The sequence below is a fragment of the Pyxicephalus adspersus genome, chromosome 1 (genome assembly GCF_032062135.1).
Source record: "Pyxicephalus adspersus chromosome 1, UCB_Pads_2.0, whole genome shotgun sequence".
Taxonomy (NCBI): Eukaryota; Metazoa; Chordata; class Amphibia; order Anura; family Pyxicephalidae; genus Pyxicephalus; species Pyxicephalus adspersus.
Genome location: NC_092858.1, coordinates 168,971,354 through 168,986,538, shown reverse-complemented (window position 1 = coordinate 168,986,538; position 15,185 = coordinate 168,971,354). Strand labels below are relative to the sequence as shown.

Sequence of the window (15,185 nt, the reverse complement as noted above, 5' to 3'; positions counted from 1 at the left end):
GGGGCTGTCTTATTTGATGGCCCTGCCTTATCATCGGGGAAACACGGTATTGCAGCCAGTCCGTGTCCTAACTTTTGGTTGCATGTTCCGTGAGCTGTTGCCGGTAATGATGGCTGTATGTGGCAGATGTGGACAAAGAGCAGCAAGAAACACGGCCCAGGACCTCAGAGGCTCCGCATAGGGATGGGCAGGTGGAACTGGGAGTTCCTAAATATTACAAAAGGCTTTATAAGAAACTAAGAAATTAATCTGCACCTCCGAGACTTGGTGAGTTTCTAAGGGGCGGCCTTCATGCTTATCAGCATTTGATATAAATTCTAAATTCTGCGCTCATATTCTCAAAAAAAAAAAAAAATGAATGCTGTTACAGATTTTTTAAAGGGGTCTTATCTATCCGAGGGTCTATATATCAACTATATATATCTATATATATATTACATTGCACCCTTTGCTTTGTTTCTGAGTATAAGCCATAGGGCATGTGACCCTTTCCACGATGCAGTGCTAGAGCCTAGCAGCCAACCACTAGCCCTGCACATGGTCACATGACAGGTGATGTAATCACTCCCTGTAAGCTCTGAGATGGGGTATATGGGGGAAGTTATGAGGAGGATGGGCAGCAGGGGATTATTGTACCATTGCATAGAACTGGATCCAGTGGTAGGCATTTGGAAGGCTCTCCCACTTTGCCCTGATTGGGTAAGGTGATGGGGCCAGTGAGGCAAAGCGACGGTGTCTGTAAAGGGGCCCTTCATAATGGGTCCCTATTATAGTCACCTGCCCACTTACTTGCAGCTGGCGCTTTTGTATGATGTCGGACAATAAGGGGAGTAGTAATGTCCCCCACATGCTCCTACATACCCAGAAGCATTGGGTATTCACCAGCTGCAATGGAGTAATGAGTGGCAGAGGGCACTGGCAAGGTGGATTATATGTTGGTCAGGGTGGCCCCTTTCTAAGCCCAGAATAGACAAGGTGACAGAGCCTCTTAGGTATAAATGAAACTGCCTGGCAAGAGTGTGTAGATCATAGGACTGGCTGATCAGAATTGGGATAATTGGGGTTCCAGAGGACAATCCTCTGATGGTTGGGGCCGCAGCATAAAAAGGAGTTGCGTTCTCTGGATAGGAAAGGGATTAATGTAACAAAAGTGAGTGGCCAAGGCTCCGTTCCTCCGTAAAATAATCCCGTTGTGAAGGCGATGTATTCATTGCACAGTTTCTGTGTATTGATTTGCATCCACTGCAAGCACCTCATTCCAAGTCGTTGGCAAAGGGCCACAGTCACCTGCGCACTGCCATCAGCCACCCAGTGCCGCGGCTTCCCCCAACGCACTAATCGCCCATCTGTTCCTGAAAACAAGATGCCTCCCGGTCAGACCCTCATAAGTGGATTATGTGGAGTTGCACAAACGCCAGAACATCCTGCAAAGAATCCTATTAACCCTAATTACCCGGAATCCCCCCTTTTTTAACAGAACGATTTAGCACGTCGCTCTTGAAGGTTGCGAGATTTCAGAGATTTGCAGCACTGTACACCATTGCTTGCAATTTGAATGTTCTCAGCAACGCAGAACCAAAGCAAAGCTACCACATCGTAAAATGCTTCCAAATCTAAAAAATAAAAAGACAATATATTGCAATTTACTGATCTTCTGATGTGGGGCTGTGCTAGTTTTTTTTTCTTTTCCCCCAAGAACGCCTTCCTGTCCTAGAGTGACAATGCTCAGTGAACTGTATCTACAAAGGAGCAATGTTGTCACCTTAGGCTGCTCTCGTTTCACATTTCCTTATCTCCATTACAAGGTGTTTTGTATTTTTATAGAAGGTAGCTGGGAAAGCTAACAACCTGAAATGGAGATGAGGGGAGGTTTTTATAGTCTGAATGAGACTGCAGCCGCTGGTGACAACACTGTTCCTTCATGGATACAGTGCAGGGAGTGCCGTCACCCCAGAACAGAATGATGTGCTGCTGGCATGACAGGTGCAAGTGGTAATAAAAGTAAATCATTGCTGGACTTTGACATAATGGCACCCTCCTCCCCGTCCCCCCATCCCTGATAGGTCACTGTCTACATCTTGCGGACATTTTCGATTGGCTGTCCAGCAACAGGGTTCTATGGGGATCCGGCCGCAATGATATCAGCACAAGGGGACAGTGGGGGTCCTTCTGGCACCAACACTAAATGAGTGATCCCTGCAGCCAGAAACAATGCTGGCAATGGACCTAGCTGGCAGATTTAGGTGAAAATATTTTCAAGTTAGGAGGTGAAAGGTACAGAGATAACAGAATAAGGACGGGGGTGGAACTGGATATATGTTATTATTGGCTCCTGCACCACCCAGGGCCAAAGGCCTCTCTAAGGATCTATCTCAATCTGTCACTAACAACCCTATTACAACATTATCACCTCTCGATCACAGTACACAGTGCATAAAATGGGGCACAGAGGGATCACAAACGTTCAGTTGCTAGATTTTAGCTATTTTTAATTTCTATCGTTTTCTAAAAGTGGAATGGAGTGTCATTATCTTTAAATTCCTGACATGGCCCAGCTTACAGCAGCACATTATTAACGAAAAAAGTTCTCCTTTTACTAATAAAAATCCATCATTGAGCTCCAGATAATGACAGTAGGGTGGGGAAGACATTTGTGGACTGGAGAGCTCATTGTGCACCAGGATTGATATGAATGCTTGGATCTCTGCTCATTCAGTGTCCACTGGCACCATCCATATCCTGGACTAAGATGGCGCCATCCTTTTGGAGAAGGAGAAGCTGGTGATAGGGCGTTGCCAGGGGGGGTTCTGGGATCTTTGTAATAAATGCCAGGCAGTGTAACACTTCATTAATATTTTTATTATTCTTAAACAGGATTTATATAGCGCTAACATATTACGCAGCACTGTACATTAAATGGGGGTTGCAAATGACAGACAGATACAGACAGTGTCCCAGGAGGAGAGGACCCTGCCCCAAAGAGCTTACAATCTAGGAAACGCATTACATTTCATGCATTTATTATGGAAAATACACCCAGTGCCAGGCCCACCATTTGTTCCAAGGTTGGGTTTTTTATTATTCTGATACTTTTATTTCATTTTCTTTTTTATTCATTAAAAAGACAGCTAAAAAGATGATTTTGGCTTTGCCAAGTGCTGTTACACCCAGAACTTCTATCAGCTGCAGCTCGAGGGACCCATAGGAGGAACCCAGGGCTTTCATGGAACACTGTTTGAGAATTATTAAAGTTCCTAAAAAAAAACAAAAATCCTTAAAGGGTCCTTTAAGACATGAAGTGTAAAAACCACTGCTGGTGAGGCAAACCGTACCATGGGCATCCACATTTGTGGCCAGCAGTGAATTCCACTTTTTTAGGAACCTGGATCCTGAAACCTGGTATCCGTAGAAGTATGCAGCTACATGCAAAAATCCTTTCCTAGTGATTCTCTTTATCCTCTGACTAATTACCTTTCCTTGATTCATTTGAATAGGAGAAATTGGGACTATAGATGAGCCTGCGTCAGAACTCTGCCGCTCACCACAAGTCTGACACGTTAGATTTTTGTTGTTGGAAAGGATCTTTCAACGCCAAAAGACAGAAAGATAAATGATGAATGAACGAGCTCTGTACATACAGAGCCGTTCTGCTCTATGGAGAGGTGTGGGGGGAGAATGAGCAAGTGGCACCCCGCTTCGCTCTTTTCTCTTCACTTGCATTGCGGTCATTCATCGTTCGTGATTCGTGGATCCGTCAGGAGAACAACGTTGGACAGCCGCTGTACACCTGTCAGATTGTCATCTGATATCGGCTCTGAACGAGAATCATCTGACGTGTATGTAGCCTTACTGTACATAATCTGTATAGCGTTGCAGGAGGACCCAGGTTCAGATCAGGATATGATATGGAACTGCAGCATTCCTCCTGAGAGTTCAGGCTAAGGGGGTCTGTGATGCCTTGGACTTACATAAAGTAGGTTGAATGATCCTGAGTACCATTCAGCTCCGAAGTGGATCAGTGCTGCTTGACTGCAGCAACAACACTGACCGATTTTAGCAACCAGAGCTGCCCATTGAGTCAGGTCCATAACTGTAGAGTGTCCTAAATGCTCCAAGGAAAGCACATGAAACTTATAGAGAACTTTACAAATGTTTAATAAAAGACTGCTGCACACACTACAAAACAAGCTAAAGCCCATGTTACCAACTGCTCCGTAGTTCCCTACAAGTTGTCTTTCTGGTTCTTCAGTGTTTGTCTTGGTGATTCTTCTTCTTGATGGGGTTAGGTGCTTCTTGTAAAAACAAAATACATTCCTGGCATTCTAGGCTAGTTATAGGGGCAGAAAATTGCCATCATTTAGATGATAGCCCTGCCTGTCTGCGATTCCCTCCCCCACCCTGCACTATATGGACATATTTGCTGTGTGTATAGCCACATATGTCTTTGTATGAACTCACAATGCAGACTGTTCCAGCAATGCAGCGCCAGCCATCCCCTGCACACATGCAGAACACACAACTCGTCATTCGCATCAGTTTATATTGTCACTAGCTACAACTAGGGAAAGGATAGAGACTCTGTAAGGTTTTTTTTTTTATCCTGCACAATATATTCACTCTCACTATTTGAGAAAGTGACAGCAATCTTTAATATTTTACCATTGTCACCGGATCAGGAAGTAAAGGGATTTCTTCCCAGCATGGACACAGGGGATAAACCTCCCCTATCCACTTATATGTGCAGACTGAATGCCTCTGTCTTTAACCTAATCAGGTTGTTCACTAAAGCTGCGTACACACGTTCAATAATTATTGTTGGAAAGGATCTTTCACGATCATTTCCAACGATAAAAGACTGAATGATGCAAGAATGAGCTCTGTACATACAGTACCATTCTGCTATATGGAGAGGGGAGGGGGGAGAACATGGGGTGGCAATGCCTCCTTTTTAGGGTTTTACTGCTATTTATTCCCCTACTGGGAATATTTACCCTCAACATTTGGGATGTTATGGGTGACCATAGAAAGAAATGCAGGAGAAGGAAGCTGCACTGCAGGTCAGCACTCTAGCACGCATTGCTCTTGTATTTGCAACCACACAGCCAGAAGCAACATGTCACTTCTGGGAACTGTGCAGCAACCCCACCGCAACTGCAATACAAATGAATTGCATGCTCAAAATGTGTCCCAGCTGCTCCTAATATTACCTGTCTGCTGTCATTTCAAATTTCTAATTACCCCTGCTGCATGCAATGGTTCCTCCCACTGACTTCTATGTCCTGTATTGATGTACAAGCCGGTGGAAGAATCCACTGCAAGTAGCAGGAGACGCAAAAACCCCTGGTGACTAGGTTTGGTGGTGCAGTGATGAGCACTTGCACGTCCTTTTGTCATTGTCCCCCCTGATAGTTTTATTAAAGTAGCATCAATTTGAGAGCAAAGAATTGATGATCTGTTTGCCTCTGCATAACTGAGCCCCTTAAAGGAAAAGATGAAAGTCCAAAGTAGGTAGGTTGTTCACATCATTTAGAGGGGGCGTTTGTTCTGTGTAATAGTGGATCTTCAGTAGAAGATGGGACATAGAAGATCAGAGTTGTATCATCTTACATAATGCAGATATAAAGGACTGTGGGTGCAGGGTGTGTCTGGAGGGGTGCCAGTCCCAGACGCAGCGTCGGCCCTGAGAATGGTTCACATGACCTCTGCAAGATTTATAGACTGCGGGTGTGGCTGAAGATTTCACGGCCCCTCGGTGTCCATCTGCAGCATCTCTCTGTAGACACAGCTGTAATATTGGAATGGGTCTGCTTGGCGTATCATGGAAAGAATCGGCGAGGGAGCTCTCAGATGGAATGTACAGATGGACGGGCAGAGCGCTGTGATCGGGCTCCAGATCATTCTCTGTGTGCGCAGATTGACCGCAATGTTATATTGCCATGGAAACTCCCCGTAAAATATGGTCACAGTTTTATTTTTTCCAAAGAGCTAATATCCACATCAAATCCAAAGAATATTAACAATATGGGTATAAGGGACAATGTTACATTTTTATCATTTTATTTTTCACGTTTTGTCTATCCAGTCCTGAGATTTACAGTGCTACATACCCTGTAACAGCCATGTAATAGTTTGGACCCCTCCCTGCCCCTACCGATGATTGAACAGTAAAAGAGCAGCAGCAAGCTGATGAGGTCATTGCTCTGCTTTCCACTCCTGATGATTGGGAGCACAAGTGACTAAAATTTGGTCATATTAAGACATTTAGTTGAGTAGTTGTTTTCAAAAAAATAACACTGCCTACTTGTATTTCAAGGTTCATGTTCCAGGCTGTTATCTTTATTCATGGTGAGTCAATTACAGGACATCTGATCTGCAGGTGCTTGTTCTGGGTCATCGAATCTTGAACTACTGAAAGAACCCAAATAAAGGATTTCTGTTATCTAACATTTGCTATGTTTCTGTCTTTTTTTCCAGGTTGTATCATGTTGCTTGGTGGGGGAGTCTATACAGTTTGCAGTGCGAGTTACCCGCACTGTCCCTGCCAACTCCGGGTGCCAGGTTTACAGTGTGCTGATCACCCCGCTACTTATAAATGTAAGTGCACCGTTATGAATGTGATTTATTATCAATACACAGCTGTGTATTCTGACTGCATCCTTTACGCTCAGCAGACAGAATATGCAGTGCCGTCTCTTTAGATAAACCCTCTGAAACACCTTTGCCATTAGTGTGATGCTGATAGAAGTGTTGGCACCTCTACCTGCAGCAGCTCCCACTGTGCTCCCACTGTGTCTGAACAGGATTTAGCAAAAAGGAGTTTGCACCCTCTCTCCTACCCCAACATGATAGACTGCCTTAAGAAGCAATAGGTATGTGTGGTTGACAGGGATGGGCAATGGTTGGCACTACCTCTCACAACCATATCCCTTTCCCATTCCCACTATGGACCTGAAAAATTAAAGCTCTGCAAGCCTGGAGATGATAGACTATCATGGGAGAGCCTTGGTGATCCAGACTGGAATGGATGTGGTCCAGGATTGAAAACATTTGCAAACGAGCGGCAACTCCCTCTGTCCTCTCTCTCTCTATATATTTATTATAGCCGGGTGCACACTGGACCATGGAGCAATGGAAGCATGTGGCCTGGTATAATGGATCATGTTTTCCTTTTACCCATGTAGATAGCCAGGTGCATAAGAGATGGCAGCAGGATTCAGTGTTCCCCCAACCCCTTTTAGCCGGGTGCACCACCCAGCACTATTCAGTAACCATCCGGCTGTTCTTGGCTGGTTGCTAAGAAGTGCAGGGGCCACCACCCAGCTTAAAAAAAATTTGGAGATAATATTATATGTATATATATTTTACAGGGGATATAATACATATGATTTTAGGAATTATTTAATAAATGATAAAATTCTACCAAAAGCCTGTCTCGTTCCTCCTTAAGTGGTAAAAGGTACAGGTAAATTATTCAAATGTACATTATTATTGTTATACAGTATTTGTTTAGCACTGACGTATTATGCAGCGATGTACAAAGTCTATAGTCATGTAACTAGCTGTCTCTCAAAGGAGCCCACAATCTAATGTCCCTACCATATTTATATGTCATTACCGCAGTCTAAGGTCAATTTTAGGGGGAAGACAACCTAATGGCGTGTTTTGGAATGTGGGAGGAAACCGGAGTACCCAGAGGAAACCCACAGAAACACAGGGGGAACCTGCAAACTCCATGCAGATAGTGTCCTGGCTGAAATTTGAACCTGGGACCCAGAGCTGCAAAGACCAGAGTGCTAACCACTGAGCCACCGTGCTGCCCATGTACATTAGATTTGCTTCATATTTTAAATACGTCATTAAATTTAAGAAAAGGTATTTGTCCCCAGCACCCAAAACTCTGCACCAAGGCCTACATAGAAAGCTCCCCTTGAGGACACAGCCTGGTATAAATCTCTCCTTCAAAAGCGTTTGACTTTGTTGAGGCCCCATAGGAGCTGTGTTATGTTCAGGAATTCCTCATCTGTTCTCCACCCCTGGAATGCCCCGTGTTCATGACATGGAAAATCCAGCATTATCGCTGGGCTGGGAAACGCTTCAATAACAAGTTTGTGAAAGTAAAAGCAGCGAGTTGTTGTCTGAGCTCATAGAGAGCTGTGATCTGTCATCATTTACTGTAAATGACTTCAGTGAATAATGATTCATTGTGAAAGAGAACTTCACATTGCTCGGTGTTATGTGATAAACAATTTATACAATGGGTTACTACTAATGTATAGATATTCATTGGTCCCAGCCTGAAGTGAAAAAATGGAATTTCCTATAAAAGAAGGGGCATTGCCACTGGTCATCCGGGAGGAATGCCACTGGGCAATGTGCCAGCTTGAAGGTAGACCCACATCCTGTTGTTGTCAATGGGGCCTGATGCAGACCTAATGACCCTCCCAAGGTTGTACTATATGGAGGGTTGGAGCCACGGATGCCCCAGTAGGTGTATTTCTTTCTAATTCCACGTATTCAGAACATTTCTAGGTCCTGTCACTTTAACCTGTGCAAAATCTCAAAAATCCGCCCATACCTGTCTCCAGTGACCACCAAACTCCCTCTACACACTCTATCATCTTTTGCCTGGACTATTGTAACCTCCTCCTCTCTGGTATTCCACTAACCCGACTCTCTTCTCTACAGTCTATTATAAATGCTGAAGCCAGACTCATCCAGCCTTCCCACCGCTCCTATGCTGCTAAATCTCTTTGTAGTTCTCTTCACTGGCTTCCATTTCACCTTAGAATCAAGTTCAAGCTCCTGTGATTTGCCTTCAAATCCCTACACAGTTTTTGTCCTACTTACCTTTCTGACCTGATGGAAAAATACTCCCCCAGCTGCTCTCTTCTCTCCTCCAATGACCTACTAATGACTTCCTCACTCATAACCTCCTCACACACACGGCTTGAAGACTTTTCTAGAGCTGCACCAACTCTCTGGAAAGGTCTTCCCCATCCTTTTCGTCTTACTCCTCCGCTCCTACTTTCTGGTCTTTTAAAAGAGCCCTCAAAACCCATCTTTTCAAATGTACCTACCCTTTTTCTTCTGCCTCCTAAACCCTCACTACTCACCCGTCATTCTGTATCCTCCCTCCTAATGTGTGATACTTCCCCCACCTCTTGGATTGTAAGCTCTTCGGGGCAGGGTCCTCTCCTCCTCCTGTGTCACTCTGTCTGTCATTTTCAACCCCTATTTAATGTACAGCACTGCGTAATATGTTGACGCTATATGAATCCTGTTTATTATTAATAATAATAATAATGCCACATTCTGGACTCTTTTCCATTTCTTTACTACAGGCAAGGAAGCAATAGGTAGCTGTTCTTTACTTTCTAAGTATCCTATCCTCAGATCCTATTTCCATAACCACTGTGAATAACTTCCACTCAGTTCCAATGTCAGTGCTTCCAAAACAGTATAGTGATATATTGAAACAGTAATCTGGGTGGAAAGAAGCTGAAAGAAAACCATCCAAAAACAGCCGGGTGGTTCGCCCAGATAAGATGGTCTGAGGAGAACACAATGTACCAGTGTAGCAGGAGTGCAATGTACCAGTTGATCAATGGGTTGGCTGCATTCATTTTCTTTTCCAGGCTTTATTTTCCCCTAATGGTCTGGCAGGTAAAAAATTAATGCAGCCAACCCATTAGCAGATTGGTAAGCTGCAAAATATTCCATTCCAATTACACTTCCTGTAATGGGAAGTCAAGGTTGTTGCTTGGCTAGGGTCCCAATGGTTTTCATGTGTATAGAACTTCAGAGCTGCTTGTTGTATAAATCTTTTCCTTTTTTTTTTTTTTTTTTTTTTTTTGCAGCTGGAGTTCCGTGTGAAGGAAGATGAAAGAGGAAGCATTCAGGTGGAGTGGACAATGGGGAACTTCACCGACCTCGATCTTCAGGTTCAACCAAAAACTAAGCTGGAGGTCAGTCAGTAAGTTCTGTTGCTTCAACTTTCCGTTCTAATCTCTGTCTTTTGACAAAGTTAGGCACGTCAATGATATCGGGTCATTTTCTCTCACTAAGTGGATTGAAAGGATAAGAGTGGTATGGCTGTACATGTAATAAATACACATTTATAAAGATCGCCTGTCATATGACCAGTCATGGAGCTCCCTCTGCTCAATTGAACAGAGAGAACTCCATGGGGCTTCGCTGCCTGAGCACGGTGGTACACCGTGGTGATCTCAGCCATGTCATTCTATGAATGACATGGCTGAGATCAGGTAGCTAAATCTGCTGTTCATTATAAATATCCTCCTCGGGGAGTTTAAATATCCTAATGACAAACCCAGATCTATACTTGGACACTGACCACTTGGATTTCTGCCATCACTTTTCTGCATTTCTTGTACTAACGCGCTGAGGGTAAAACTGACAACTGTTCATTGGAAAAATATGCTATGGCTTCAGCTTTCCATTCTCACTGGTGCAAAGCTTCCCTGGCAGCCATCTTCACTATGTAGCTTTCATATTCTATATCTGTGACGGATAATAAGTCCTCTGGTTGCAGAAGGATATTCTACCCATGTTTTTGTGATAGGTCCCTGGGAATGGTAGCCACTTAAGTAGCCTGCTTGGCATTCAGCCCATCATGACACAAAGCCCAGAATGGATTCAGCACACCAAACCTTTGTTGATTTGGCACTTCAAGAGCATTGAAAAGTGCTAGCCATGGGAAGAATGTCATCTTTAAAGATACCCAAAAAGATAAATGATGTCACTTAAAATAAGAGGCACCAATTTATCATTGTTCAAGGACCCCCCCAGCAACCTCTGCAAGAACTCTTGTGGAGAAACCCTGATTTAGCATAAGGCTTGGCAAGCTTCTACAGAAGGATTAGAAAATATTTCACCTGGGTAAGTAAAATTCAGTGCTAACCATTTTGGGGAGAATGGAATGAGGCTTTTGTTTATTTTATTATTGCTGTATGCCAGTAATAATTGGATTTCCAAGGCCACACAGTTATAAAAAAGACAATCTGCTTAATGTCAGGATAAACGGGTAATGATCATGTGACAAAAGTTCTGGCTCGTCTTACAAAAGAAAAGTTGGCTACGTTAACATGGCCTTCAGTTACCTCTAATATTAATAAACAGGATTTTTATAGCGACTTCATATTATGCAGCACTGTACAATAAATGACACCCCAATGCACCTCTTTTTTTAGCGCAGTGCTTCTCATTGATGGTGCACCTCATTGTAACAATGCTGCATGTCCAGGGGTTGCAAATGACAGGCAGATACAGACAGTGACACAGGACGAGGAAAGGACCCTGCCCTAAAGAGCCTACAATCTAGGAGGTGGGGGAAGAAGTACAAAATAGTGGATGTTGAAATGTTTGTGGACATGTGACCATCACAGGTGCTTGATATCCTATTCCAAAACCATGGGCATGTATTCCCTCCTTGGTTTCCTTTTTTTACTGTGTTGAGATGAGAGGTTGGTATTCTGCAATTCTTAAGCACTTCAAATCTTAATGTGACAGCGCTGGCCTCAAAAGATGCATTGCGAGTGAATCTTGCTAGAATTGTGTTACTGTGTGGAGCTGTGTTACTGCAGGATTACCAAATGAAAAAAAGGGTGTATACAGCAGCCATTACATTTTAATAAATGGGTAAGCTGCAGTAAATTACTTTTTTCTCCTTGTGTTAAGATGCACTTCATTATAGACTGAATATAAAAACAGTACAATTCTATCCAGGCCTTGACCCTGTACCATTTCAAAGACGAGCACAGAAAGGGGGAAGCGTCTTTATTACAGTGAAAAGTGATGAGATCATGCAGCTTGCCGAGCTGCGGAGAAGTATGACTTTGCAGATGCATAATGGTATCAGTGTTTTCACATCGGTCATTATGCCAAACTGCTGCGTGTTAAGTGCTCCTGGCACAAAGCATTTTGACTGCAGATAAAATGCTTTTGAACTCCTCGCACTATTATCCTGCACTTGGCTTGTCCAGGGCAATGCGAGGAGGTGAGCAGTCAGAATGCTTTCTTCTGCAGGTTTGTGCTGCTCTCAACTTGCATAAAAGCCATTACCCAGAAGGATTTTTTCATTATAAAATAGGTTCATTACCTCTCAGAATGCCGGGTGAGAGCAGTGGCTCAAAGGCAGTGTGTGGTCTTTTTAAAAGTACTTTATTTAATAAGTATGAAAGTTACTTTTTCTATTGCACATTGTACAGGGTTCTCCTCCTGCACTGAAATTGATTACACCACAGGCTGTAAGCCTCTCTTAAGCTACGTACACACATCAGATGATTCTCGTCCGATAATCGCTTCAGGGCTCGATGGGAATCTGATGTGTGTACAGTGCTTATCCAAAGTTGTTCATGGATCTGTCCTGGCGGATCCACCAACGCCCATAATACAAGTGAAGGAGAGAGAGTGCAGCAGGGTGCCGCTCTGTTATTCTCCCCCCTCTCCATAGAGCAAACAGCGCTGTATGTACATTGCTTGTTCATGCATTGTGCAGTCTTTTGTTGTTGGAAACGATTGTGAAAGATCCTTTCCACCAACAAAAATCTAGCATGTCTACGTAGCCTTAGAGCCAGGCAATGAGACCACTGCTTGCATCAGGGCTCTGATGGCTCCATGGAACTGTCAAAAAGTTGAGCTGTTCGTGCAAAGCTCAATGTTAGTTGCGAGGCAGCAGTTACATCATCCCAGCTCAGCAAATCACGATGACCAAAGAATACATCTAGGAATTGATGCGGAAAGAGATGGTGGCCCTCTCCGACGAAACAGGGGAGGGGTGAGTAAAGCAGCATTTAGTTTGGCTTTAAAGGACCTTAATAAAAAATAAAAAAAACGTCACAAGGCAGTAGAGCTAATTGACAAGAGACATGCAATGTCAAAAATGTAAGCCCTGACCTTGTTTTAGCTGTACACTATATGGGACATGCAATGTGAAGTGTAGAGCTTGCAAGTATGTTGTGCAGAATTTCTGATTATGGCAGAAGCTCATCACCCCCCGCTTCTTCCAGAAAAATCCCAGCACCCTGCTTCAGGAGGAGTACTATACAGCCAACTAGAAGTGTCCATGTCTGCGCAGACACTTCAAGGCATCCAAAAAAGTACCCTGCCTACAATAAGCATAAGGAGACAAGACCCAGCCCTGGAGGGTCACATGACCACAAATTTGGAGTGAAAAGGAATTTTTTGTTTTATCTCGGCAGTCAGTGTAGGTTATTTAAAAGGAGATCAAATTTGACGTAAATGTTTGTATTGCTTAAGACAATGGGCTGGATTTGAAAAAGCTTACCAAGACTGGAGAAGATAAACTATCATGGGAGAACCTGAGTGATATACAAAACCTGGAATTGATCTAGTATAGGATTCAAAACCTTTGCCAACTATTAGCAAATCATTCTTAAGAATCCCATTCCAGGTTTTCTGGATCTCCCAGGTTCTCCCATGATCGTCTATCCTCTGCAGTTGTCTTGGAGAACTTTAATAAATCCTGCACAATATATCCTGCACAATATATCAACTTCTTTGGGAGGTAATAATTGTCCCTGTTTGCTCTGAAAGTCATTTATGTGTCTTGTTTGCAGATGCCCGGAGCCAGCGTAGTTATGGAAACCCTGGAGGATATAATGAAGAACCTCATGAGTTGTGTCCGACCCACCGTGGAGCTAAGCACCAAACCTGCCAATGTGAAGGATTACCGGGTGGGTTTCTGCATAGGCGCCCTATGTGTATGGGGTAATCTACTTGTATTGGTTAATCTGTCATCCCAGAGGTTTGTCTCTTAATTCTTGTTTTGCCTAGGACAGAAAGTGAGGGAAACAATTGTAGTTATCACCAGAGACATCAATAGTATGTCCCATAATGTACAGTTTTGTCATTTCAGAATAAAGCCGGGGGAAGCTCTCCGGTAGTCTGCCCCCCCAAACCACCCCGAGCCCACGAGCTGAAGCTTCAGGTGCGGAATATTAAAGCGTCTTTGGCAGAAGAAGCCAACCCATCAGGTATTGTGTGTTATTGCTGTCTCTTGGTGCAAGTCACAGAGTCGTTATGGCATTATTAAATATCAGCTTTATGTTTTAGCCATTTTGGCTTCTGATTTCTCTTTCTCATCCTATAAAGTCTCACAAATGTCTGTAAAAGTGGAGCTGAACTGAGAATACAAAAAAAATCACCAGACAAGTAGAGGTTTCTGGCTGAAGAGATATGCAAAGTCTTTTACTGAAAAAAAATTTTCCCCTGCTCCTGGTGACTTGTTGTATTTTGTTAACCCTACATGGAGTATGCACCTCGCAATGTGGAGCCCAGCTCTATTCCTGGCACTGCAGAGAATAGACCTAGATGCCGGGGACTTGTAATGCCGGGTGTCATGTCATTAGTAATGTAAGTTGGTAGTGAAGATAGTGGCTTAGAGGGATGCGGGGTGGGGGGGAGACAAGATCCAGGACCTGTCATCACTGCAGGGTGCAAAAAAAGGTAGGTGTATACTAATCCGTAAGTATGCTCTGGATGGCACACCACCCACTAATGAGTTTAGTTTTTCTAAAGGGTTGGCCAGTGCAATCCTCCTTGTGCGGCTTTTAGTAAAGGGTGGTGTGTAACAACTCTGCTTGCTAAGGCAGAACATAATTGTCACCCTCACATTGGTTTTCCCTTAAACCACAGGAAGACAATGTGGGAGGTGTAGCTTGTTGGTCAGTACCTGTCCTCAGCACTGCTTTCTGGATCAAAGCACTGCAAATTGGCATACACAGCATCTCAGGGGATGTTAGTGGTGCTGCTGCCACAAATGTTTTGCTCATCACTACCACATGGAGAGGGTAGAAGAAGAAAAACACACTCTGTTGATGCTGGAAGGGTGGCAATGGATGCTAATCCTCAACGACAGTGAAGTACAGAGAAGAAAGCCACATAGGAATGCTGCACAAAGTGAGGGAAATAATCTACTCTGTGTAGCTTTCTGGGAAATTAAAGAACCAAAAGCAAGAACAGGAAATCTGGAAGAACACCTGTACACCCATGGAGAACACTTCTAAAAATCTTGGTTGCAAGGAAGTGAAATATTAGAAAATCACAGTGGCTGCAGATTAAAATAGTTTTTTCACTACCAATCAATTGCAAAATGTCCAGTTTAGTAATTGTATATGTAATATCAATCCTTTTGCAAAATTGGG

General features: G+C 43.6%; 1 protein-coding gene across 1 annotated transcript in view; it reads left to right on the top strand.

Annotated features, from left to right (window-relative positions):
• C2CD2 (C2 calcium dependent domain containing 2) overlaps positions 1-15,185 on the top strand; it is a 56,513-nt gene that overhangs the window by 11,113 nt on the left and 30,215 nt on the right. The window contains exons 3-6 of the mRNA XM_072421249.1: positions 6,475-6,594; positions 9,858-9,965; positions 13,599-13,715; positions 13,898-14,068. Coding sequence (XP_072277350.1) covers positions 6,475-6,594; positions 9,858-9,965; positions 13,599-13,715; positions 13,898-14,068 — 516 coding nt within the window. The remainder of the gene's footprint in view (positions 1-6,474; positions 6,595-9,857; positions 9,966-13,598; positions 13,716-13,897; positions 14,069-15,185) is intronic.